This window comes from Seriola dumerili, unplaced genomic scaffold (assembly GCF_002260705.1).
Source record: "Seriola dumerili isolate Sdu_G_001 unplaced genomic scaffold, Sdu_1.0 BDQW01000002.1, whole genome shotgun sequence".
NCBI lineage: Eukaryota > Metazoa > Chordata > Actinopteri > Carangiformes > Carangidae > Seriola > Seriola dumerili.
In genome coordinates, this window is record NW_019174257.1 from 1,217,326 (window position 1) to 1,245,317 (window position 27,992).

At 40.8% G+C, this 27,992-nt stretch overlaps 2 protein-coding genes across 6 annotated transcripts in view; one reads left to right on the forward strand and one right to left on the reverse strand.

Moving 5' to 3' along the window:
- The window catches only part of cers1 (ceramide synthase 1), a 41,834-nt gene extending 16,018 nt beyond the window's left edge, over positions 1–25,816 (forward strand). The window contains exons 2-8 of one of the 2 annotated variants that reach the window (XR_002664920.1): positions 3,426–3,585; positions 6,702–6,882; positions 7,611–7,772; positions 7,977–8,124; positions 8,278–8,438; positions 10,530–10,708; positions 25,794–25,816. Coding sequence is in view for 1 of the 2 variants with exons in the window: in XM_022738040.1 (XP_022593761.1) it covers positions 3,426–3,585; positions 6,702–6,882; positions 7,611–7,772; positions 7,977–8,124; positions 8,278–8,438; positions 10,530–10,572 (855 nt within the window). In the remaining variant the exon portion in view is untranslated. Of the gene's footprint in view, positions 1–3,425; positions 3,586–6,701; positions 6,883–7,610; positions 7,773–7,976; positions 8,125–8,277; positions 8,439–10,529; positions 11,948–25,793 lie in introns of those variants that run through there. The other variant, XM_022738040.1, reaches the window with a different exon arrangement.
- ncln (nicalin) lies at positions 14,723–27,977 on the reverse strand. Of its 4 annotated transcripts, none has more exons than XM_022738033.1 (15): positions 27,680–27,977; positions 26,737–26,927; positions 25,842–25,986; positions 25,528–25,622; positions 24,016–24,096; positions 23,677–23,780; positions 22,308–22,396; positions 21,721–21,860; positions 21,128–21,306; positions 19,714–19,801; positions 19,585–19,623; positions 18,706–18,866; positions 18,444–18,497; positions 18,116–18,194; positions 14,723–17,247 (listed from the first exon to the last, which is right to left on the reverse strand). In XM_022738033.1, exons 1-15 carry the CDS (start codon positions 27,852–27,854, stop codon positions 17,185–17,187), a joined length of 1,683 nt encoding a protein of 560 aa, XP_022593754.1. In that variant the 5' UTR covers positions 27,855–27,977; the 3' UTR covers positions 14,723–17,184. The 4 variants fall into 4 exon arrangements, with proteins under 4 accessions (XP_022593754.1, XP_022593746.1, XP_022593739.1 ...); XM_022738025.1 differs by having other exon boundaries at positions 18,706–18,869; XM_022738018.1 differs by having other exon boundaries at positions 21,080–21,306.
- Positions 27,978–27,992: the final 15 nt, after the last annotated feature.

Consider the following 27,992-nt stretch of genomic DNA (forward strand, 5'->3'; position numbering starts at 1 on the left):
AAAAATGTTTAGTTGTTTTCGTTTCTTTTGACCCTCTATGTTGGCACACTCACTGCATGAATGCTGTGGGTCCATAGAAATGGGTAAGCGGGGTGCAGAGTTTTTTCTACATAGTGCTAATGTCAGTCTGAACATGGCCTTACAGGCTGCATCTGTAGTGTTGGTGTCTGTGACTTTCAGCTATGATTACTAATGTGAGACAATATCAACTCATGCTGATCTGAAATGAGTTTAAGCAGATTAATAAACACAGTTGTTTCTTTGGCTAAACTTTCAGTTGCCATGAAAAATGGCTGTAACCATAGTACAGTTTACTAGTTTCATTACCAGTATTTTAAAACACTACTTTTGAAATCCCTTCCCTACACAAAGAAAGCAATAATTAGCAATAGCCAGCATGGTAAATGTCACACAATGATGATGTTGCAAACTGCAAGTTGTCAAGTTCTAGTACAGTCTGGAGTGGAGCTGAGTTATTATTAATTGTTTAAGCCATGTTTCAAAACGGAAATGCCAGGCAAGTTCTCAAAAATGAGGATTTGCTCCTTTTCTTTTTCTTACATTAAATAGTGACAATTTTGGACTGTTGGTCAGACCAAAATTCTGGATTACCTATTTAGCTGTAAAACATGTTTGAAACTCTTTCATAAACAAACTGTCACTTCTCATGCAAGTTCATATGCAGTGTAGACGTTGCCACAGAGATACTTTAGATAGATACAGGAAATAGCATGGATGTGATGTCAGAAGCAAACAGAACAGAGAGAAACAGTGGGTAGAAGAATAATGAGGTAGATGGAAACGATAGGATGCGGATATGTGAGCATTAGTAAGACATGTAACAGCAGCGAGATGGCAGTAAAGACATGAGCTGCAGAGGCATGGCTGGTGTTTGCAGAAACCTCTATCAGCCTCTGTTGTATTTCAGTCTGTGCGAGCGTGCATGAGTGTGCGTAGGCTTATGTTTTTGTGTGTTGGGGGGGCAGATGATGTGGTGGAAGACTTGGGGGGGGGGGTATGGCTGTGTACTGACAGCTGGCCTCTATAAATAAATGTCGCAGGCAGGGGGGTGGGGCATGAGCGCGGAGAGAGAGAGAGAAGGAAGGAGGGAGCTGGGAAGAATGAGACATAAAGGGGAGGGAGGGGGGAGGACGGGGGACAGAGGGAGAAGACAGAGGATGGGGGGGCTGATAGAGAGAGACTGATACAGATGTACTGAAGGACTTAAAAGACTGTGGTGAGTGTCCTGCACTCCAGTCTTGACTTACTCAACATGCAGCACATGTCCCCACAGTCTCAACCAATCAGCAGCCCCCAGTGGGGTCATGTGCTCCCTGCATGTTGCCTCTCTTTCTCTAAATGTGTCAACGACTGAGAACTGCAGAGTGTATTGCTGGTACATTTTAACTCACATCAGTGTTGCCCTGTCAGCTTCCTTCCGTGTCTTGTTTTGAATCCTTTGTGTGTGACGCAGGGAGCTCATCAAATCCAGAAAACAAAGAGGGAAAAAAAGAAAAAAAAGGAAGCAAAAGAAATAAAAGTTAGGCCAGAAGCAACAGATCAAAGACAGGACAGAGTACTGGTGTCATGTTTTTTATCACACAGACAGGAAAAGTATCAAACAGAATTCCTGTGAGAGTGACTGTAAGTCTACATGGTTTACATTTAGCCGTAGTCGCACTCCCTCGATTAATTTGTCATGTATTTGGTCACTGAGCCTTGTCGGATCATGTCCTGTAGACTAGCTGCTTAGTAACAAGTGATTGAGATGGACTGTATCACTGACACAGGCCACTTTCACTTTCATGCCTCCAGTTACATGGTTTCATTGCTTTCCAAGGGCATGTGTGTGTGTGTGTGTGTGTGTGTGTGTGTGTGTGTGTGTGTGTCTGTGTCATTTTGTTTATGAGGCGGTGAGCTGGGTTTGGGTTTCCTGTCTGGCACAGCTTTGAAACACTGAACACCTGCCTGTCTCACAACCCAACGGATGTACCTATCTTACTTATTTTACCTGTCTGCCTGCTGGTCTTATCTGTTAACCTCTGTGTGTGTCTATGTGTGTTTACTTTACATGTCTGCCTGTGTTTGAAATCAATTATAAATGTCACATCCTCAGCATTTCCTTGATTATTAGTTGTTTTTTTTCTCATTTCTTTAAAGTGAATGATTGTCAGTCAGAGTATCTGCTGGCACAGCTGTGAGAGAATCTGAGGGAAAAGTAAAAATGGAAAAAGGTGGGAGGAAGAGGCAGTAAGACTGGGGAGGGGAAGGAGGAATATAACACAGACCCATAGCAAGAAAGTGGGTGGGGTCAAGTTATCAGGCGACATCAGCACGTCTTCTCTCCAACTTCCTCCATTTTTGCTTGCATAGCAAACTATAGCAGACTTGTGAAAGACATTCGTCTTTGGGCAGTCACATGTTTGTAATATACTATAGCTTACTGATGATTAGCGCATGCACACGTGTGTGTCAGGGAGAGAACCACATACAGAGGATAATGGAGAGTATGTGCGAATGTTGTGATACATGATAAATACTAATATATATGTTTAAACAACATCCTGACAATGTTAGTAGTACTGGCAGCAGGTGGCCAAATAGTGGATCATCTTACACTTTCTATTGACATCTCAATATAAACCACTATAAAATGAATGAAGATTATTCATAATACTACTAGAGTGTGAGGATTGTTGTTTGAGTTGACAAGACTAAAAGCCCAAAAGTGGTATTAGTTTCGCTGCTCCATTCTGTTTGTATCACTTCATGTTTTTTTGTCAGCTCTCTTCTTTCTGTCTTGAATACTCCGTGATTAAATTGTGGTATTTTAATATGTTAACAGTGCTCTTGTGATTTCAGCTCCCATTTAGGCCCATTAGTTTTCTGTTGCCAGTGTTTATTAGTTCAGAAAAATGTGCCCTAGAATTGTTACAACTCTTTAAAAAAAACATCTGTTCTCCAACCAGCCTTCGCTCTCAGACCTCTCTCTAAATGTCCGTCCTCATCTCCATTTCATAAGATGAAACTTCTAAAAACTATATATGAAAAAAAGAAAATCTATAAAAATGTGTTTGTTTTAGGCTTGGCACTACAGCAAAAAACAAAGGCAGCTCTTTCCAATACAACAGAAAACAACTATTCCTCTCAGCTCAGAATCCACAAAAGTGCATTAACAGACTGTGAGCAATATGCACAGTGAATTGTTTGCTTCAGCACACATATTGAATTGAGGGCCTCATATTGAATCTACAATAGTGAGAAAGAACACCATCTAAATTAATCAGTTACTCTGTCCAGAGACCTCCCTGCAGTTCCCCCAGCTGCAGGCCTGTAGAAACAGCTAAATGTATTCTGAGTGTGACTTCCTCACACTTCCTATCCCCTGTCTGACTCGTGTCCTTCTCTCTGTTCTGTTGCTGCAGCCTCTAGCACAGTGGTGCAGGCTGCTGCCCAAAGATGCTGCCAAGATGCCGGAGAGCACGTGGAAGCTGGTCTTCTACACCATGTCATGGTCCTACAGCACCTACCTGCTCTTCTTCACCTCCTACTCCTTTTTCCATGACCCGCCCTCTGTCTTCTACAGTAAGATACACAACAAACAGATAAAGTAATGTCATTTGTAGTTCATTTATTTAGCAGTTTGTGCACCATTCATCTTTTGGACCTGTTAAATTGTTGCTCCTCTTCATCACTTAAAATGAAAGAAATAAAACTAAATCTATTTTCTGAACATGTTGAATAGAAATTGATTGTATGTATTCAATTCATTGTTTGAAGTTGGTCCATATTAGATAAATACCATAATCAGGAAAAGCATATTTTATAGCACTCTAACAGAATAGGTCTCTCACCTAACCTTTAAGGGTAGATAAGAAGCTGAAGTCATTTTATTTATAATGAAGCAGCAGGCAGCACAGCCTAATCCTATAGAGACTCTGTGGGGGGTGAAATGTCACTTTGACTATTCAAATGGATAGATATTTATAACAGGTGGTTCATATATGTTTTGAGCCTTGAGTTGATCCCGTTTGTCTGTCATACACTAATCAGTGACGTGGTTATTGATACAAAAACTTTTATTCACCAAATTGAATCCAACATTTAGAGAAGAAAGTGTCAATTAGATAAGATAAGATAAGATAAGATAGTCCTTTAGTAGTCCCACACTGGGGAAATTTGCAGTTGTGTTATGTTGTTTTTGTAGTCATGGAAAGGCATAGGAATGATCAACCCAACAGTAAAGCAACGGTTTATAATTATACATTATACATTAAGACAGAATGATCTGTATAATTGTGCCTAATGGAGAATAGTCACTATTAGAATGTTTTTCTGATGACTCTCATTGCATTGATAATGGAGGATAGATGTGTAATGGGGATTCCACTTATAATCCAGGGATGTCTTTTATAGTTTCTCTGCCTCTCCCATCAGACATGGAGGTGTCAGGGCTCCCATCTAGCTCCACTGCTCCGAGTGGAGCTAGCAACGCTGCCAGGTTCATCTTTCATAGCTGCAGTCAGCCTGAGATCTGTACAGAAGCAGTGTAATGTGGCTGGACTGTTAGGGAGCGAGGGAGAGAGAGAGAGGGAGAGAGAGATGTGAAGCTACAAAGAGAAGGTGAGAATGTGGAAAAGGAGGAGAAATCAAAGTAACAGTGTGGCATAAGTGAGGAGGGTTAGTGTGTCCTGAAGAGAAAAGAGGGGGAGAAAAAAAAAAAGCCTAAGTCTCCAGGAGAAAAGAAGGGGCTTGAGTTCCCATGCCTCCCCTTGGCAGCTCTTCTGTTGTGATCCATCTAGCAGCCTTCTTCTCAATGTTTAATGACGGAAGGACCAATCAATAAACATTACACGCAGCCCAAACGTAACCCCATCCCACAAGAGACAACCCTTACTCAAACATCGGAGGAGAAAGTTTCCATCCAACATCTGATAGGTTTCAGAGAAGTGAGCTGGCCTAGCAGCCTTAACATACATTTGGCCTGTTTCGCCTGTGGTACCTCAGAAACCTGCTCTGATTCTCTCGAGGGTAAACCCAATCCGTCCAGCCTCCTCCCATACTAACCCCCACCACCACCACCACCACCCACCGGAAGTCATTGTATATAGTTCAGTATCTGGAGATAATGGTTATACTGTATTTGTGTCCAAATGGGTGTATATAACAAGGATACTGCTGTATATACAAGATATTCGTCTGTGTGAGATGAATACTCTGTTACATCACTATGTGATGGAGCTTTTTCTTGTGGCACATAAACTGCATGTATCCATATGCAACCATATTTGAATTCAAATGTGGACAAAACTGAAAGACTAAATGATAGAGCAGGAGACACATTCATTGTAAAACTGAATATTTTTAAGTTATTTTTTTCAAATCCACTTCAAAATTCAATGGCCTATTATTAAATCACTGAACAATAATAATAATGAATTCATTTGGATGTTTAACATTTAATCAGTTTATAACTTAAAGATCCCACATGATAGACATTTCCATGCCTGTTTTGATTATAAAGCAGACCCAGTCACAGCCCTTCATCAGAACAATCTTAAATTGAGATGTCAGGAGCTCCGGGAAGAAGCGTGAGGGAGGAGATGTAAAACTATGTTGAGATGGTTTTAAAGACGGTAGTTAAAACCGCAAATATATCTTCCTTTGGATATCAAAACTTCACATAAAACACTCAGTAGGTTTTTGAATTGCATCAGATTTACTAGCCTTAAAAATGATCATTAACATTATTCTGTAGCCTCCACAGTCATTTGCAATATGTAATTTATTACAAATAGGCCATACAGTTGCTGAATCAGGCTTAGCTTTGAGACATTGAGTGGTGTCATTTTAATACTTAATGTTTGATTTAGTGCATATCTAAGATTTTTGGGGATTTTAACCTCACTGCAAAAACTGATCTTACGTGAGAAAGAGGGAGACAACCCAGTACACCACATTTTGGCAGAGACAGAAAGTGCCTCCTCTGCTTCAGCGTGTGCTAATACGCAGTGAGTCTGAAGTAAAAAGTCCTGTTGGCATGCCTGTTTCCAACTCTGTGATAATCCCAATGTACAGTGTGAACAATAGTCTGAGATCCCCAACAGGAAACGAGGGTAACACAGTTACAGTCTGTTCCCGAAAGCTCTAAGAGAGTTCATACCTCTGCAATTCCTTAAATTTATTATGACAAAAACTTTTTCATTTGTAATCTGAATCTGGAAGCAGATCTGTATTAAAATGCACATATTGATTGCAATTTATGGTGTCTGGCTGAAGGACTGCAAAATGAGTAAGACTTAACAGACTTCGAGCCTAACTTTATCATGTTGCTGCAGTGCCCCCTATAGACAGCATGCTGTTACATTTATTTATGGATCTTAAAATGAAATGCGCCATGATTACAACATAAAGAAAAAAAAATCATGGCATGGCCTGTACAGATATATTTGTCTTAATCCCAGAAATCTAGATAAAATCTTTGCTTTGCAGTCTAGCAGTTCCCAGCTAAAATAAAGTGGCTTACAAATGTCCACATAGTAGCATGCAGCACTGTATCAGGATATGCCTCAAAAACAAAAACCTCAAACATCACAGGAAGGAATCTCTCCTGGAGCTGCTTTATCAGTTGATTTTAAAGTGAAAGCTGAGATGCTTAATGTTATGAATCTGTTCCTAACCGCTCCCCATGTCTTCCACAGACTGGAAGAGCGGTATGCCAGTGCCTACAGATATCGCCATCGCCTACCTGATCCAGGGCAGCTTCTATGGCCACTCCATCTATGCTACAGTCTACATGGACGCATGGAGGAAGGACTCTGCTGTCATGGTGGTGCACCACATCATCACACTGGCACTCATTTGCTTCTCCTACGCTTTCAGGTATTTTTGTTCAGTTTACTCTTGTGCTTGTCAAGTCACGAAAAAAAAAACAACATACTTTTGACTTTTATAGTTGTTGGATGGGCATAAAACTGTTAATCACAAAACAAAGGAATGTAAAGCAGCAGCTGTTCAAAGTGTCCTATCACTGAGAAAGGGGCACAGATGCGTCATATAGTGATGAATTACACTCTGGTCATTGTAGTTCATTAACACGCTGTCAGCACCTGGCAGCATTAAATCTTGCTTCATGCATTATTGCACCCAAGAAAATGTAGAACAGAAACTTATCTGGTTGGCTGATTTTTTTAATTTATTTTAGAACTGAATATAATACACAACAGCGTGTGCACGTGGGGTTTTCGGCTTTCTGCCTGCAAATACAGGGGTTTTACAGAAAAAAATTAGATAAGAGCCACAGTTGACAGAGTTCAGTGAGAACTAGAATAGAAGCAGGTAAACTGATAAAGCCAAAATCAAAAATGCTTCAGTGTGTTCATTTACATTCATTAAATAAAAATAAAATGCAGAGCAACTGAAAGGAAATTGATTGTTAAATGTGGGAAGTGAGACACCACTACTGGTTGTGTTTTTGCTGACTGTATAATATCTCATTTATAATATCTAATTTAAAATTACAGCCACTACAAAGGCCTTAACACTTTTTTTCTTCTATTAGAAATAAGATGAAATGTACAAATAGTGTGCTGTATGTTCCTGCCCCTCAGGTACCACAACGTAGGGATCCTGGTGTTGTTCCTCCACGATATCAATGACATCCAGCTGGAGTTCACCAAGCTCAACGTTTACCTGAAGTCCAGAGGTGGAGGCTATTACCTGCTCAATGATATTTTGTCCAACATGGGCTCCGTCAGCTTCAGCATCACTTGGTGAGGCTCCACACACACGCACACACACACACACACATACACTGACTAATCTACTGTCTCTCTCCGTCTCTTCTCGCCCCATTCATTCAGTATCACAGCTGAGTGTTTTTCCGTCTGCCTCTTACTCACTCATGAACATACTGAAGATGAATAGATATGTATAATATTTCTATTTCTGGTCTCCACTGTGTTTCTGTCTGTCAGGTTCTGGTTCCGTCTCTACTGGTTCCCTCTCAAAGTGCTGTATGCCACATGTGTGTCCAGCCTTCAGTCTGTGCCCAACATCCCCTTCTACTTCTTCTTTAATGCTCTTCTCCTCGCCCTGCTGCTCATGAATATCTACTGGTTCCTGGTGAGGAAACACACAGATACACAAATACAAAAAAGGATTTTAAGTTTATTGAAAACTTGCAAAGCATTTATGGCCAGTGTTTGTTTGTCTTAATGAAACAATGACACAATCTGATCCTTTTCTGTTTCCAATTTTCCTCCCTCTCTTTTTCAGTTCATTGTTATTTTCGTAGTGAAGGTGCTAAAGATGAAGGAGGTGAATGACGTCAGAGAGTACGAGGATGAGGATGGCAACAAGACAGCAGCAGGCCTGCACAGAAACCCTCAGGCAGCAAACAACGAAGATGATGCTGGACATCACAACTCTGCCCAGGGGTGAGCGACACCTTCAGATGCTGTTGATGTTTAAGAGGCTACAGCTCAGGGTAGAAAAGTACCATCAGCCAACTGTTGGCAGGTTCTCACTGTAAATGGTGAGTTTGTTTCGAGTAGCAGGCAGTTTGGCAGGAAACCAAACCCAGCATTTTGAGGTGGTATTTGTAGAGTTTCCACATCACTGCATTATTACTCGAGAGGTCATTTACATGTAACGAGCAGGACGGTTGCAGTGAAAGGTTTTCACACCAGTGTTAAGTTCTCCCAGAGCACTGCCTTGTACTTATGGTTGAACTAATGCTATGAGACGGAGAACCAGGGCCTGTATTTATCAAACTGCTGAAAGTTAAATTTTGGACTTTAGTGAAAGATAAAAATAGAAAATCTTTCACTTTTACTCTTAATCACAAACTTAGGAATAAAAACTATTTATCAAACTTCATTTGAAAAAAATTGAAAAATGCTCTTAAATGTAAGAAGCTGCAGAGAGTATACTGAATGCTAAACAAAACAAAACAAAAATTAAATAAATTGTTCGTGGTGGTGGTGACCCAAATATTGGAAAACAAAAGATGTCTATTTGAGAAATTAAAATGCCAGTTGCAAAATCGCAGTTTGATTGACAGTTGACACATATTGTTTCATTTCCTGTTGTGCAAGTGTAAAACGGTGTAGTATAAAGTCTAGTTTACCGTGTGAACCTGTGGTAAGCTAATACCACACATTCTGATGTAACAGCAGGTGTAATGTTCACATCTTAGTTTGGCATGATAACTTTTGCTAAACAGCACTGAACAAAAAGTACAGCTGTCATTAGCCACTACCACTGGCCAACACAAACGACTCTGCATTTATATGGTCTATCAACATAATGCAACTGTGCATTGCATTATTTTACAGTGTATGCCTGTAAAAATAACAAACGCAGGCCTTAGAAAAATTTGAATTTGTTTAAAATATCAAACACTTGCTTACAAAGACATACAGAGCTCTAGCACAGGAGCCAAAGGACGAGCACAACTAAATACTGTGCTATTTTCTAGCTGAAATCACATTTGAATTTATCCTTAACATGACAGGAAGCTGTGGCCTTAATGGGGAACTGCGGTACTCATTTAGGAATAGACGTTGAGTGCCAGTGGCATGTGTCAGAGCCTCTTTAACTTGGTCTCATGTGCTCACAGTAACAGTTACAGTTAAATGTACAATTAAACATTGATGTTGGAAAATGGTGCATGTAGCACTCCTAAAAAATGGTGGATGTGATCAACATTGGAGCCTGCCAGTCATTGCAGTCGGTGGATAATTATCATTGCTCTATGAGAGGGCAGGCAGTAGAATATTATGGGGCACTGCAATTATTATTATTTTTTATTTTTTTTTACCAATGAAGCCACTGCATTGTGTAATACAGAGGTCTCTACTAATGTGTGAATGAGTACTCAGCACTTTTCAATAGTGAGCTTTAAACCAGAAAATGCTAACTTGACTAAAACCAAAGTGTATCTGTTTGCGCCTTTTATCTGAAGTTGTGGATTCATCTGTTTTTATCTGTGGAGCTGCCTTTAGCCTTGTATCTTCCCGTCATGTGTACCCCCTATCGTCTTCTGATCATTATCATAGTAGCCTTTGACCAGCTCTGAAGACCCTGAAACTGCTGACGACTTTATACCCCAGTCTCTCCTCTTAGTGTCAGAATAGTCACAGAAAAAAAAAAAAAAAAACTTGTCCTATTGTGGTACAGTCCAAAGATGTGATAACTCGAGCAGGTTAAGAGTTCATCCCTTTCGGCTCTCCCTCCCCTCCTCAAGGCGGGTATAGATGCGGAAAGAGCAGATCGCCCACTGAGCTTGTGCAACACGCAGCGCTCATAGACAGATGGGATCAAAGAGCCTGAGACCATATGGAGATGTGATTATGTGGCGCTCCTTATCTGCCTGGCCTTGAACACTGCTGATATCCCCTCTGCCTGCTAATGCCTCACATCTGCTGATCACCTCACCAGACAAGCTTATTCCTTCTCTCCTCCGTTCCCGAGACTCCTTAGCTTCACTCTCCATTGTCTCTCTCTCTCTCTCTCTCTCTCTGCAGGAAGCACGTGCAAAACGGGGTCACCAAGGAGAAACATCTATAACGGGCTCTCCGTCGCCACCACCAGGCACTAGGCTACAAGTACAAGCAAGACAAGACGCCTTCCTGGGATGGCTCGCGCTCAAAACGTGGCTCTGAAGGGAAGAGTGTCACAAAAAGAAAAGGAAAGAAAATACAAAGTTAGGGCGCAATGAGTTTTTATTCCTTTTATTTGTTTTAGAACATTTCATTTCATCGCTGTCATTTTGTTTTCGGTCTTGTTTTTATTAGAGCACTGTGAATGTTATTTCAGGTGACTTTTGTCTTATTGTTGATAACTTTACATTCGATAGATTCAGTAGAAACAAACCAGTTTGAGTGAGACTTGGACTGTGATTGTCACGTACAGTAGTGCAGGGTGTCATATTCATCACTATCACCCTTAACAGCAGCACAACACCCAGACAAGAAAAAGGTTTAGACCTGTGGGTCTGTAGACATTTAGACCTGCAGTAACCTGCAGTAACAGACATTATGCTGATTCAGTAGGGGTGAGCTGCGTTTGCCATCAGTCAAATATAATCAATTCCTTTCCTCCTCACCCCTCTTCAAACTCCGTCCATTCTCTCTGATTCAAGACATGAGGAGAAGAGGATAAAAAAATAAAATAAAAATAAATAAATGAAATAAAAAAATCGAATCAGAGGGAAACATTACATTGTTCCGAGTACTGCTCTTCGGGCTGCAGTGATGCCGGAGAGCTTGTCTAGCATTGTCTGGTGCTGTTTCACCACATGTATTGATTTTCATATCATTGCACAAGTCAGTGGTGGCGACCGCATAGCTGTGGCCCCCCTGCGTCCATTAGTTTGAATTGAACAGCCACATTGATGTGTGTAGGTATGTGTGTGTGCGTGTGTGTGTGTGTGTGTGTGTATGTGTGTGTGTGTGTTTGTGTGTGTGTGTGTTAGGTGTTTCAGGATGGGGAGAGTATGGATGTAGCCGAGTCTTTTAAACTCACAACATTTCACCTCTCAGTTTCTCTTTTACTGATGATCAACAGACATTTCAATATTCACTTGGCATTCCTGTACGGAAAAGGTTTTCTTTTCTTTTTCTTTTTTTTTTGTTTTCTTTTATTGGCCCTTCCCCAGTGTGTGTTGCAAAGCATCTGTTGCTGCACTGACATGAAGGCATACAAGCTGATTGCTGGTTTAATGACAGCAACTAGCTAGAATTGATTGACTGGGTTTAAGTGTCATCCTCATGATTTAATTTGTTAAAAACCGATATGGATCTGAATTACCTTTATAACCAGTTCATGGGTGGTGGCGGCTATCAGGTTCACAGAAAATCAGAACAATAGCCCAGAATTTGTGTAAAGATAAAAATCAGTATGATTTAAAAAAAAAAACAATATGTATGCACACATTATGGTATTCAGGAATGCATGACATCGGAATGATTTTGGAAATATGCTATGAAATTGTCTTACAAACAAACAATGAAGAAAAAAACTAACTATGTAATCATAATGTCTTTATAAATGTCTAAAATTCATCCTAAAAGTGATATTTTTTGAAGCAGCAGTGACCACTGAACACACATAGTGTTGGCAGACAAATACATACAAACCAGTGGGTGACAAAACCTTCTTGTGGCATTTAAATGTGAGGAAGGAATGATACCGAAGTCTATTTTGTCCTAAGAAAACCCACATATGGGAGGATGTTAAAACTACACTGAAAGGGAACTATTTCATTTGACTGCTTTACCTGTATCCCACTGCTTTACTATACGTGTGTTTAGTGGAAAACAGCTGCTGCACCTGTAGAAAATAAGGGATATTTCTATTTCTTCCTACCTTCTCGATCAAATTCAAGCTTGTTTCGATGAACAGCATGCTTGTACTGCTGGAGCAGGCCGCAGATGACGTCTGTCCTTAGGAGAAGCGTCCGTTCTGTTTTAGTTTATTTTTGTCTTCCATGATCCCAACATCAGCAACTTGGGGAGTTGAAACTAACTTTTTATTTTACATTCAGCTATCATTATTATTGCTGTAGTCCAATTTATAATTGTTGATTTGTTTTGGAATTGCTGCTGTTTTTTTTTTTTTTCTCTGAGAGCACTGCTTGTATTCCAGTTGTTGTTTTTCTGCTGTGTATGAATCGCTGATAGTCTGTTCAGATCAGATATTTCCAGGGACCAGGGAGAGCTGTTTGTTCATCTACATTACGAACATCTAGATTTAGTGTCAGATCTCTTCCTTTTAATCTGAATGCTGGCTCACGCCCGTTTTACTGTAGTCTTTACACATCTGTACTGTAAGTAACATGCTTTATCAAACATGTTGCTGTGTGTAATATATCAGATGTTCAGAGTCCCGTGGCTGACTGACTTTACTAGCATGGTGTTCTGTGACCTCTGAGGTCCTGCCTGCTCAACTGTGAGACTAGAGCATCCATAGTTTGCTGATATCTTTTGTTATATGATGACAGGTGACAGGTGAGTGAAGTTTGCAGTAACCCCACAAAGAACTGTGATCTGGATTAGGTGCAACTCATCCCAAAAATCTGGTATGGTACTATGTGCAAAAGGTGCACCTACAATTTCTCCACCTCTCTCCCACTGTGTCGTACTATAAACGTGATGTGTGAGTAACTACTACTAGGGGTGGGCAATATGATAATGTAAAGCCTACAATCAGTTTCTGCTATAACATATTTAAACATCTCAGGCTGTATTCAGCTTTTATGAACAGTGTTTTAAATCAATCAGCTGCTTTTCTGGCAAGATTTGTTTTTGTATCTTTGCAAATTTTAGCATTTCTCATTCGATTTTCGATGCAAGAGAAAACTTTGAATTCCCACACACTGTCAGCACTGAGTTTATTGGAGATATGTGTCTTGATGGATGCCCCACAATGTCCATGACTAAAATGTATCTCTAATAACCTCAGTGTGTATGAATTCAACCTTTTCTTTCACATGAAAGTATTTCCTACACACCTGTCTACAGGTGATGCAACTGAAATTTGTTATATTACCCTGTGTATAAATATTACATGAAGTTACATGTATTGTGAAGGGGAATTTATCCATATTGCTCACCCCTAACTTTTATCCAGAACTGACAAAACTATCTGGAAATTGAAGGAAGATTTAGAGATTGTCAGTTTATTTTTCTTTCTGACTGGATTTGGCTAATTCTTATTAAAATGTTTGACATTGGCAGTTTGACAGTTCAGGTTGTCTTTGGTTTAAGTTGTTGGAAGGATGTTGCCTGTGAAGCTCACTCAGTCAGACAACTCACCTGGGGAAGATTTATTCTGGGAATGTATTCTTCAGAGTTGATATTTGATGTCACTCTCCATTTGCATACACTAAGCTCAGCACAGAGAATCAGGGAGTGGCGATATGTTTGCAAACCGAGTAGTAAAACAGCAGCGATCACCGGACCACCTGACTGCAAAGTCTGCAGTGGATTTGTGTCGCAGTGTGTAGAATATCATACATTTGGTGTCCAGGTTCTGACCTCGTCACTCCCTGTTAGCATACACTAAGCTCAGCGCTGAGAAAATCAGGGAGTGACTGTAAAAAGTGACAGTTTTTGTGAACGCATCAGTAAACTAGTTCAACTGATAGGAACACCTTAATGCAAAAGCTGTAGTGGATTCGTGTAGCAGTGAGTAGAGTATGATGTAGTTGGTGTCCAGGCTCTGACCTTGTCACTCCCATTTGCATACACTAAAATCAGCACAGAAAAGATCAGGGAGTGACGATAAAACTAAGCAGCAACTTTATTGAAAAGGCTGTGTTGGATGTTTTGTACTAAATGTGACGAAGTTGTCTGTCTGAACCGGCTCGCAGGCTCCACACCATTATGACACAAAATATCTCCCATCAGTGTGTCGATTGTGCCAAAATGTCCACCCAAATTAAGAAGCAAGTGTTTGTGGGAGCTGGTGATGAGTGAAGAGGAGAGCTAGCAGAGACTGACGGGCGAAAAAGCCCTGCAGGTATTTCTTATAAATTGCACTGTAATTTATTAGTATTATTTTTATTGTTCATTAGTAGATCAAATTTAGAAAAGGGAAGGGAGAATTTGGGAATTTTTATGACTTTCTGGGAAGAATCATTAACCAAATCTTTCATTAAAAGTGTATTTTAATGATACATATTTTTTGGACCACTGATATAAACTGTAAGCTGTACAAATTGCCCCATTTTTTTTTTTCCAAGCTCTTTTAAAATTTGATCACTTTCTAAATTCAGACCACTTGATAAAGACTTGCTCTTTTGTAATACAATTTTAATACCATTCAGCCAATGTTATCGTTTCATTATTTTCCCCATAAAATAAAACATGTCAGTAAACAAGACACGTGTTCCTTGTATTTTCTTTTCATCATTTATTTATTTTAATTTTTTTAATCACAACTGATATCATTTTCATTGCAAAGATCAAGTGTTGTGGATGAGGCGAAACAGAGTTCAGACCAGAGGAGAGTTCATCTCAGTGCACAAACAAAAACTGCTTCAATAAATTAAAAATTCATATGTACCACACAGTATTTCCCTCGTGTCGGTAAATAAAATGTCCTGTCGATGTTACCACGGTGATGGGGAGGCTACTGGTCATGCAGCAACGTTTGGAAAATACAAAACTGTGGGGGGAAAAAAAAACAAACAAAAAAAAACCACCATTCACCCACAACAAGGCAAGACTAAGACAGAAAGGTCAAGGAAACACTACGGTAATTTTCACAGCAAATTCTCACTGAACTAATATTCTGGATGTGTCTAAGATATTTTTCCCATTTAATCCAACACCTTTTGTGTTGCTGCCCATTTTAAGACATCCAATGCTGCAGTGCTGGCTTGACCAATATCTTAACACGGCTTTAAGAATTTCTGATTAGGTCACAGTTTTGCCGCAGTCAGCAAAAGTCCACGCAGAGCACAACATGTTTTCTACTGATAAAAAAGGAGTAAAGGGGGAGTTTTATCTTGTCATGATGTGTTGGCGTTGTACTCTTTACACACTAGACACGTACATGCTCCGATTAGACAAGAAAACATGTTTTTTGCATGTGACCTTTTGTAACGAGCTTTCAGATGAAAGCACTTCACGGACATGACTTTTTTGTTTAATCAAATCAGGGTTTAAAAAGACTTGAGCGATGAAAATAAGACATCAAGTCACACAGCGACAGAGAAACAAACCTTTAAAAAGGTGACTCAAAGAGCAAGGAGGAAACATTTCAAGGTGGAATCTGCTTAGATTTATAGAACTATATATATTAAATGTGGAGAAAGGGGGAATTTCATACATACACTAATTATTTGGCAAGGATTTTTGTCCCATTCAGCTCAATGTTTCTTCTAATAAATTCACTGACATCAGGATTATACACACACTACTTCACATTGTATTTAGACAACTTGTCATTTCCGTAAACTGTATTTGTGTTTGAGGAGTCATTTTCTTTCAGCATTTAAAGGACGAGTTCAGAATTTTTCAAGTCTGCCTCAACACAACACTCACATACTCATATCTGCACACAGTTATTGGCCGCTGCGATCATTCCTCATGTCCATACTGGAATATGAAGTGCTCCCTTCCTTGCATGACTACACTTAATTAACAGAAAATTAAACGCCAATTAATCATTGAAGTCATAGGACAAATATTTGCTGGTTCGAGCTTTGTGAGGATTTTTCTACAATTATACTGTTGTAAATTGAACATCGGACTGTTGACAGAAAAGGATATGTGAGGATGTCACTTTTGGCTCTGACAACCTGCGGTGGGCGTTCGTGCACTAGTTGACATGTTTTAGTTGAGAAGTTAATCGACAAATGATTTAGTAATTAAAATAATTGTAAGTTGCAGCCCTAAAGGTCCAAAAGACAAAAGGCCACTGTCCTCTCTGAAGTTGGTGAGGCTTCAGCAGTTTGAGTCAGCCCAGTGGATATCGTCTGATATTACAGTCTTTTTAATGTGGCATTCTCTCTGTGTTTCCATGGACAGTGTTTCTTTGATGAGCTGCGGAGCAGGGATATCAGCACAAGGAGGGAACTGCGACTTATACTTGTAACTCTGCTGAAGCTTCATTTCATCTTCAGCTGAACTTTAGGGAGCGTTAGTATTGTATTAAGACAGACTTGACAAAATGCGAACCTGTCCTTTTTACCACACGGTTGGCGAACACGTCTCTCAACAAAATAAATTCTGGGCTAAACTCTGTCTGGTCAGTTTCTCCCTCTAGCTGCCCGAGAAAACATGTGACGTCAGTTTAGCTGAATGATCACTTGTACAGTATACTGAGGAGAGGAATGAAGCGATCAGTGGCACAGCAACATCACAAACTCACTTAATCTCGTCTAGACCTCTGAGGTGTGGACAAATGGTTTAAAATCAATCACCAGAGTCAAATAATGAAGTATTTCCAATCCGAGGGATTATCAGAAATGAAAGACAAAGACATCTGTGGAGAGAAGAATGATTCCTGATTATTCTGGTCGCTGAGACCAAATGGATTAAGTTGGCAGCAGGACAGGATCTGACATCATAGTTTGTGGATCAGGATGAAGGAAATGGAAGCGATTCTGCTGGTTTGAAAACCATCATGACAACAGCAGAGTCCGGAAAAGAGAAGGTGTTGGTGGTTGGTTTAGTGGACCTTCGCCTTGGGTTGGGTGATTCTACGGACAACACTGTAGAGGACCCCGAAGTTCTGTAGAGAGACCACAAGACCAGAGACGGTGTTCATTTCATATTTCCAAACAAGAAAACAAAACATCTGCACATTTACAAGCTCTTCTCTAATACCGGCCACATAATAATGTTTTGTGCTCAAACATAATGCTGACAGGACAGTTAGAGACCGCGATGCCTACATGATGTGTGCCATTTGTGAGAGGGAGCACTGAGTTGTAAAGTAACAGGCTACATCAGGGATAGATTTTAAAACGTATTTAGACACTGAAGCCTCAATTAATGATCATTGTGAGCGGAAGGGATGTTCACGTTCTCTGACCTCTTGCAAACCCCCTTTTTAACTTCCTCATTAAGTTTATTATTAATATAAATTGCAATAAATAATGTCCAACGGTGCCCAGAATGACTGCAAATTAAGTCCCTACTCTTCATTTAATTCGCATGTGCCCACGTGCTGCATGTAAATCATTGTACAGGAAGTTCTTTTAACCGACTGTATGAATTAAAGTTTAAAGGGGGAGAATTCTGGTTATTGTGGCTGACATGAGAAGATCCCCATTGCAACATCAAAGCAGCTCATTCACATTCACTTCGTCTTTTATTAAAGTGAATTTATTTTCTTTGTGAACAGGAGGTGATAATCAAATTATGAATTTATGACAGTGGTGGAACAAGATGTGCATTGGACCTTTCTCTCGTTACTTTAATCTGACAGCATTCATTCGTTTAATCTGCCATCATGACTTTTACATAAAAGAGACTTGAGCACTTCAAATCGAGCAGGCATGTAGAACTGGAAAACACATTTGTGCATTTATGTGGTGCATTAACACGGTGCGTGTCTGAAAGGAGCTAACAACTGCTGCATGAATACAGTGACTTACCTGGATAGCCAGATACATCATCCCTAAGTAGGCTGCGATGCAGACAGCCAGTAGCAGGTCAAAAATAGCAGGCTTCACTCTGAGGGAGAGAAAATCGCCGGAGTGATTATCAAAAGAGAAAAGAAAGTCAAAGATGATCTTTCTCTATATGTGATGGCTGTTTTTACTCTGAAATTTAGAAAACTGAGGATTAATTGAAACCAGAGGAGACGGCCTCATGACTTTACAGATAGCCGTGAGCTGGAGAGCTTTCACAAAGCTATTGTAAATCAGCATGAGCTACACTAAAGCCTCTCAGAGGAAGGAAGAGGAACTCATTAAAGCATACCTGTAAGCGTTCATAGTCTGCTTGAGCTGGTCGTAGAATACAAACTCTGGATCCCTGAGGAGGAGAAACGGTAAAAAACTGTCAAGAAACCAGATCACAATCTACAAGTTTTATTAGATCTGTCATTTCTGGGAATATACTGGAAAGACTTATTACTAGTTGCAGTTTTGTGACAACATATTTCAACCAGCGTCACTGGTTTAATTCATGATGATCAAGAACGGGCTGATGTTACAGTCAAATTTAAAACTCATGTAATTACCTTTTGTCAGCTTTGACGTAGTGTCTCTTTACATCCTTGAGGTAGCGTCCGAGGTGATACTCCAGAGTGGATACCACGCTGCTGTCTTTGTCCACCAGCTGGGCGGCTCGCGGCTGCGCTGTGAGCCAGTCCACCACCGCTGATAACTGCTCCTCCTGGACCTGCTGATGTGACGCCAACCATATTACAACAACAGCATACAGAATGAACACAGCCACTTGTACAGCTGCACAGATTCACCATCAGCCTGTGGTGGAAAGCGTTACATACAGATAAATAAATTGGAAATAATTATTAGATTGAGCAATACTCTTTTTTTTTTTTTGGAGTAACCTGGTCCATTTGTGTTCAGATTTCACAACTAACCAAATTATAAATATTTTGAATGGCAACGCAAATTATGTCCTGAAAAAAAACCCAATTGTTGTTTCAGTGATACTAAGATGAGTTTGTGATTGACAAAAAAATATGGTGATTACATGAAAGATGATGGAAGACTGAGCATTGATTGCACAAAACCTTGGCACAGAATATCTTTCACTGATTCCAGCGATTGAGCAAATAGGCGCCAACAAAGTGTCAACCGTTGGCACCGACCCATGGGGAAGAAGAAGAAGTAAAGAGCATAATACGATGGCATCTTTTTCTGTTAATATACAGGACACGCACATATGACACAGGTCTAGTGAACTTTGTTTTCAGTTCAGCTGTGATGCATTCAGATGAATCAGCTGACATGGATTAATCTCTGGTCGTCGTCATTCACAGAGAGTTGATTCTGCTACTGCTAAAACCTTAGAATCACAACTGCCAGTGATTAAACCTCCATCACTGCATCACTCAGACTCATGACACGTGCATGTAAGTTTAGTGACTTACCATTTGTTCAGTGAAGATCTGCAGGTCTCCAGGGGCGCCCTGTACAGGAACAAAAATATCACACATCACAGGCAGGAAAAAAAAGGAACTGCATGTAGTGTTGATAGATTTTCTCCATCCGTTTTATACCTTCTCTGTGAGGTTGTAGATGACCCTGGCCAGTGCTTCTGCTACCACCTTGGTGTTCCTACCGAGTTTCTTTACATCAACGTGAGGCCTGTAAGACACAAACACAAGTTTGCAGACAGTTAGAGAAACAGAGAAGCTCATCGTCAGAGGAGAAACCAGAAACCCCGAAGAGAGACGCATCACAAGAGCATCCAAAGCCACACAGGCCTGAGGGGGACTTTCTTAAATTAATAATTAAATCTATCTCTGTGCTTGCTGTCACAAGTGCAGGAGCTCTTTGCCAAATGTGTCTTGTGTTTTTTTGACGTTGCTTTTCCTATGCACCAATTGAGAAGCAGCGCTCCTAATTTGGTTGTATGCAGAGCTTACGATGACAATAAAGGCTTTCTAATTCTAACTCTAACCTCGCCTGTTGCTTCTGCCCCAGGTGGCTTTCTCACAGCAGCATGTTAGCTGATGTCCTCCTCTTCTCTTCCTACACCTCTCTCTTAATTATCTACAGCTATCTCTTCCTGACCTTCTCTTCTTCAGCAGCACTAGGTGAAGCCCGGAAATATTCTAAACAAATTATTTATTTATATAATCACACTGGTCGAACTCTCGAGCTTTCCCACCTTGGTTTTCTTAAGTTTTTATGTACTCCGTTTTGCTAATACCTCTGGTCCAGACTGTCTTTCCACATCCTCAGGTAGAGCCTTTTTGAGTCTGTAAATATTTTTTCAATATTCATGTGCCTTTGAGGTTTGAGGCAGCAAACATTCAGCATCACAGTTAAGTGTTTATGTGTTTGAGAGAGAGAGAGAGAGAGAGAGAGAGAGAGAGAGAGAGAAAGAGAGAGGGGGGGGGAGAAATCGCTGCGCACAGCTCTACAGCGACATCAGATTTCAGATTTTACTCATTTGAAATAATGGAGAAAAAAAAAAAATCAATGTGGCAGTCAATGTTGATATTGTGTCGGGCCGCCACAAATAAACCGATGTATGGGAAACACTGCTTACAGATCAAGTGTAGAATACTCACACAGAACAGATAAGTGCTTTACTAACAGACACAGTACAGAAGCAGAGGAGGATTAAAGAATGGATAGTAGAAAAGAGAGGACAAACGTTTTACTACCACACCGAAGAGGCTTCAAATGTAAACCTCATATGCCAAACAAAACCCCCAACACTGCAACACTGACAAAAAGTGACATAAAAACTGTCATTGATGATGGAAATTATGAACTGGTCAGGCCCCTAAAACACTTCAGCTCTGTCACGGGAGGGGTACAAACAGGTCAATAACACCTCAGACATGAATGAAAGCAGCTAGAATGGAAACTCTTTTCTTTTGGTGATTCAGAGACTTGCAGTAATGAACCCACCCAGCAGGGGGCTCTCCCGCTCCGTGGCGAGAGGAGGGGGACACTGACCGCACGTCCATGATGCTGGAGCGCTGAGCCAGGCGGTGCGAGGGCAGATGGGACAGAGTGAAGGCCGGCAGCCGGCGGATCCCGAAGCGCTCGTGCTCCCAGGCCAGCATGTCGTCGGCCAGGTTGATTTTCTTGTGGACCATGGAGAATTTGACCTCCGGGTACTGACTACTCACCACCTGGGAGGAAGTAAGAGGGACAGAAAAACATAGTGGCGGTTAAACAGTATACGCTCAGTTTATCCTACAGGTGTGATGATTTGCCTGAAACTTTGATAATCATTCAAAGAGGTCGTACCGGGCAAAAGCTGAGCAGCACATGTGCTCTGGTTCACAACTCACATGATGTGACTTAAGAAAGAAGTAAAACTGCTGTTGTGTTACAGAAATATCTGCAACTTTAAAGGGGCATATTCTGAGTTTGCATGGCCATTTACATTTCTATGTAGGATTGTCTTATATGCTGCCAAATAAGAGGGAATTTTTGTTGCTGTTTTAGGTTCTAGTGAGAGATCAAAGTCTAATTATACAAGTGACTCACTGACAGGAAAGTGGGAAATCAGACTCAAGTGTATCAGGCCTCACAATACTTACCATCTCCAGCTCCTTAAGCAGAGAGTATTGAGGAGTTCCCTCTTTAGGTGGTTTGGACACATGGAGGTGCAGAGAGTCTCCATTCCCGAGAGTGTCCAGACACAACACGAAGGCTACGTTGTCTTGTAGCAAACTGGAGTCTATTACCAAAGACAGGGAGACGTATAACAGAGGAGTAAGTTAATAAATTAATTAAAAAAAAAAAAAAAGATATAGGGAAAGAAAAGAAAGGGCACATAACACATTTAAAAACAAGCATATAATTAAATATTGTATACCGAAAAAAAAAAACTAGGTCTGGCACAAACAGCCCAGTACACTAAAGCCATGGTGTCATTTTGTTCTGATCTGCTTCAACAAGAAGCCTCAACATGCAACTGTTTGGTCTACTATATATACGGTTAACAGATGTATTTTAATGTATCCATTTATTTATTTTTTTGACTTTTTAAGACCATACCAATTCAGACTATGAGTATTTCATTAAAACTGAATCATGGACCCAAAATTGAATATTGAACAAAATCCAGCTTCATGAATATGTATATACTCTTCTGCAGGTTCTGTGTATGAATACTGAACGGTACCTGTATGGTCCAGATTCTCCTCCAGCCAACGTTTGGTGCCCTGGTAGTTAAACTTCCCTCCACCAGACACAAAAAACAGCAGGTTGTATCTGAAAACACAACAGGATGCTCAAATGAGGCAACGCTGCAAGGGAAATCCCCTGAGAGAAGCTGGTAGAGGAGAATATGTGATAGTAGAGCTGCTGCTTTCAGACATGCACTGCAACCCTGAACTCCTGAAGAGGCTGTATGTCAGAACACAAGTGTCCGAATGAGTTGGAACCAGACATTAAAACAGACTTTACCCTGCCAGCGCCCTAATACAAAGTCTGTGTAATGTCTAATTGGGCTGATGTGTGAATAGAGCCAGTAATTGTCAGGAGAACTCACAGTGAGGGGTGGATGACATTTCTATTATGTGACCGGTGTGAAAAAAGAAGAATACAAACATCTGAGAGTGAAGACACTCTGTTGTTTATGATGTAAACATTGTGAAACACTCCTGCATGCTCTACCCAGGCCCCACCCATCGCCTAAACCAAACTTTAGGTAAAGAAATTACCTAAAGTAGATATCGATAAGAAACCAAAATGAATGTTGAGAGAGGACCGAGTATTTCCAGCGGGTGACAACGGGTCTGAAAAGGACAATCTCCTGTTGTGTGCTTCACGTTTAAAGAGGGCAACTCTGGACAATGTCAGGACATAATTCTCTGGACACTGTCTGGAGTTCAAATGAGAAAACGGCTTAGGATAAACAGGCATAGGGATTGTCTCTGTGTTTGTGGACAAATAAATGACCAGGCATACTTTGAAATGATGGACATGTCAAGTGAGTAGTGCTGACTTAGATCCCATACAAACTTTATCTGATTCAGTGCAGTTACAGTAAAATCCATTACTCTTTTAGTAACCGCTTTCCGTCTCTGAACGAAGTGTTTCCTCCCACTCAACTACGGTGAAGTACATCTAGACATAAGAATGAGCCTGTACCTCATTACTGACCGCTTCCAGTGTTTAACACAGTCGGATGTGATCATTCTAGCCAGCAAAGTGCACAGATAATGTTCAACATAGTTCTCAAAAAGCATTAAGAGCGGGACACTTACTATAACAAATGTGATAGACATAACAAATAGACTTACGCTAAGATGAACCGCTGGGGTCAGCAATCAATACTGCTTCTACTGTTTCATCATGTATGCAATAGGTAAACTGAAAAGAGCTTCGCTGAGGTGTCTGTGTTAACATGAATGAGTGAAAAATTACGATATGGTGCTTTTGATTCAGCTACAACACAATAAAAACTGCTGGGAGAGCTGTTTGAGATTCATGAGACACAAAATGATCCAAAAAACAATCTGAATGCGAGTGTTGGCGTCATTACTCACCCAGCGTGAGTTCTCTTGTAGGTGTAGAGTTTCGAGAAGAGACGAGCCAGCTCTAGTAACATGGACACTCCGCTACCGTTCGAATCGGCTCCATAAGACAGCCACTGGACACAACAACATAGAGTCAGATTACTTTCCTGGTCTGCTCTCTTGTTAATGACAGCTGTGTGTAAATGTTACTTCCTGAGATGTTATTTTATGGAGGGTTGAGTTTTTGGACTCGTGTGGCGGCTAAATAAGTTATCCAAAGTCCTACAAATATATTTCTGCTGCTAAATTTCCAGAATAATTTGAAGATGTCATTGAGGATTTGTAGGAAAGAAGGAGCAGTGAACATACTGGAGCAACACCAAAGGAGTCGTAGTGAGCCACCACGACAATAGTGGGCAGGTCCTCTCCTCCAACTCCAGCCAGACGACCCTGGTGAATAACAACAACGGAGCCATTAGACTGGGCAGAAATAAAAACAGAGCAGAAAGAGAAAATCTGTAGCTTTGGATTCAGCTAAACCAACACCGCTGCGTGTATTAAACTGTCTGGCAGCATGACTGTGCAGAGCTGAAGTGGGTTACAGTCACAGTCGACCTCCTGACCACAGACCTCCGAGAAAAACCTCAGTCTGTCTCCTAATCCTCTGCAGTATGACTAAACCACTTTCTCCTTCTGGTTTCAACACAAAGCTCAGATTAGAAAGTCCTGAACTGACACTTCTCTGCTGCTTTATTTTCTCACTCAAACTGACTGATTTAAATCCATGTGAAAACTGTGAGCAATGCCATTCAAATCCCTTCACGAAGCATTATGAGAGAAGGCTGTCAGCCACTAGGCTACAGAACGTGTGTAAATGTTTGCGCATATAAATAAAAACTGCAAATATAGTCTCAATTTAATCTGAAAAATGTTACACTGCAGTTGATTTAATTCTTCACTGTGTAACAACACAAACACTGAATAAACACTAAATAAAACTGGTGTAGTAGGCCTTCCTGAATTCATCTGAGATTTCAAACCTCAAGACTTTCTTTACTCTCTCTTCCTCCACCTCACAAGTGCATACTTCCTAATTTAGACACATGACTCATTTGTGAAACCATTTTCTTAAGCAAAGCCAACCCAAAATGTCAAGTATTAGTTGTACATTGCCTGAGGTTTAAACCACAGAATTGGCCTGAAGGTCTAGTTATCAATGTCCAAATTTACATTACTTGCCTTGACAACGAGTGGAGGTTTGTGCTTGAATATCTTACCATTACAGTCGAGTCACAGAGCCTTTTAACCCCTCTCTAAAACATCCGACATGAAAAACGGGTCTTTAAGGATTAAGACAACACCTTCAGAACAGCGTTAAATCCTGTGAACTGACCTTCTGGGGGTTTTCAATGACTGCCAGAAATCAGATGCTGAGCTCCGTGACTCGAATGTAATGGTGATTCATGAGAGGCACAAACTGGGGCTAGTAGAGACTGCATGCTACACAGTTTAGGCTACAGACACGAATGATAGGTAACACTTGCATTTTTATCAGTGTCTTAGAGCAAATGCAACAAGCAAAATCTACTAAAAACCTGATCTTTTATTTAATTAAATACAGAAATGTAATTAAACACTGAAGCCGTTCGAAACTGCGAACAAAGAGCAACGTTTCAAAGTTTGGCAAATGATTATGAATCATAATACACAGTCTGACTATGGGAGGATCTGGATCAAGCACCCAGAGGAAAACAAACTTTAAATACCCATATACATAAGATAAATATTTAAAGTTTTTTTTCATTTACAGTATTGGAATCAGTGTGTTGAATCAACCACCAACTTGGAAAGCCTTCCTAATCTTACACTCGAGTCTCTCACCTCTAAACTGGTGATGGCCCAGTCACTGATGGCTTTGCTCTGAGCTCCACTGGTCACCATCTGGAAGCCGTTGGCTGTGGCCGTGTGCAGCAGCACTACAGAAAAAAACAAACAAAAAAACAATGACACTTATCTTAAATGTTGATCGAATGGACTAACGGTGTATTTTCATGTCAAGCAGAATGCCGATCCCACACGTCCTATCCTCTCTATCATCGGAAGACTTTTAATACTAACAAGCACTTGGTTTTGTGTTTACTATGCAGACAAATGGATCACACCAGCAGGTGCAGTCTAGCGGGATTAGTCGCTACCTTCAGCTGCTGACAAGGAGCCCTGCGAGGAGGAGGAGGTCAGGGTTTGGGTGTAGATGGACAGCAGCTCATCATCCTCCATGGCAAAGTACACAGGGACGATGGTCTCAGTGGCCAACATCTCCGGTTCAAGCTCCATGAACTGCTACACAGGGTGAACAGAGGGGAACATCATGTTTAACAACATAAATCACACAGCTCCATTTGTTTGATCTAGAAACAGAAAGATTAAAATTGGAGTTCAGTGTTGCACATACTTGTTTTGAGTGGAATTTGAAATGCGCCAAACATGGTTTTAACTTGTGTAACCAAATGAGTAACTCATCAAATGCCTACTACTGCTGCTTTCCAGAGAGATTACTAATCCCACTCAGAGTGGGAAGTCTCATTAGTCACAACTTGTGCAATGTGGTTCACTGAGATAGGACTATGGGTTACCAATTGTGACCTGAGACACCACTCATCTTTTCGTTCTTACCACTGTGGATGTGCCTTTGAACCAGACACTTATCCCATACAAATCATCTCAAAGCAGATAAGCTCACGGCTGACTGTGACTGTGGTTCAGGGCACCGCTCAGCAATCAAACTGGGGATGCTACTCGTGACCTGTACAAAAAATGTGGATGGCTGTTATATTTCTTCTCATGTTTTATATCTGTAGATCACATCCACTTAAATGTTGAATCACCAGCATTCTTTGTGGCCTTTTTCTTATTCACGTGTCACAGGTATTCCCTCAATACTGTGTCTTACTTTTTCTTGACGGTAGAGAGGAAGAGCTACATTTTGTACCGCGATACCACCTAACATATAGTGGAGAGTGGAAACGGTCAAGGGTTAAAGAGATAAAAAAAAAAACATTTTATTTGCGACAATGGCGTTTGTGTCAATACCTGTACTATGTCCTGGGGCACAGCAGACATGTTCTTGGGAAGGGTGATGACCACAGCTCCCGCTGACTGGCGCAGGGCTTTCTGGTACTTATCGTAGGAGAAGTCTGCCAGCCGCATGATCACACAGCGACGACTTAGTACCTCTGCCTCCACAGTACGGGCCTCAGTGTTCAGGATGGCATTCCTGGTACCTGAGGATACCACATACACTGATCATCACTTCTCAAACATGGACTCCTGATATTAAAGTCAACAGGAACTGGCAAAAAAAAAATAGTAACATAAATTGAATCACACCATCTTGCTAGACAAAGATCATAAACGAAAGGTTGGGGTTATTTATCTATTTATCAAATGTAATAGTTTCCATTCATTTTCATCACAAACACTGGACAAAATGTGACCTACATTGTCACACTGTGTGAAGTGGGGAGAGAGGAAGAGATACTGCTTTCCCCACTGTGCTTCAGACTAGAAAGCATTTAAACTGTCAAATAAGAAAAGGTAAACTATCACGTCCTTTCAGAGTACAACTCTAAAAGGAAGCGGAGTAAACACATTTGTTAGCTTATGTTATGTCCCTCTCCAATGTAAGTTAGATTTTTCAGTTTTGCTAGGCTAATGGTGAATTAATACTTACAGTTACAATTTATTGTGGGGACACCATGGATGTATTATCTTATGGAACATCCATGGGGGACACACGCTTTAGCACTGCACACGGACTTCATTTTAAGGAGCAATGATCCTGATTTGGTCCTTAATGCTAAGCTACATTAGGAGCTAGTTAGCTGTAGCTACCTTTCACTGCTGTCATTTGACGCGTTAGCTAGCGAGGCTAGCTTCAGTTAGCTGTTGGAGACCGATCTAATCACTGGCCAAGTCATAGTAGTGAGGCTTAGATTAACTCCCGGGTGACAAACTGGAGAAAGAGCCGACTCACCGTACGGCTGTCCCTGCAGGTCGTACTGCTGCATGCGGTACACCGTGAACTCATGTGCCGCCTCAGCCGGGAGCGGTGACACAAGGATCAGCACCGCGGGGATAAACACGATAAAGGTTAGGGGAAACGAAGATTTAAACATGTTGTCGAACACCTCGCTGGCCTCCTCGAACATTTTGGCGATTGTATTCAACGCACAGCTCGGGATGAAACAATATACTTGGCTGTCACTGCTCTCAGTAACTGACAGCCGGGGACCGAGTTCAGCTAACCGACCAGAGCTACAGCTGCATGATTCTGATCAGGCGAATAA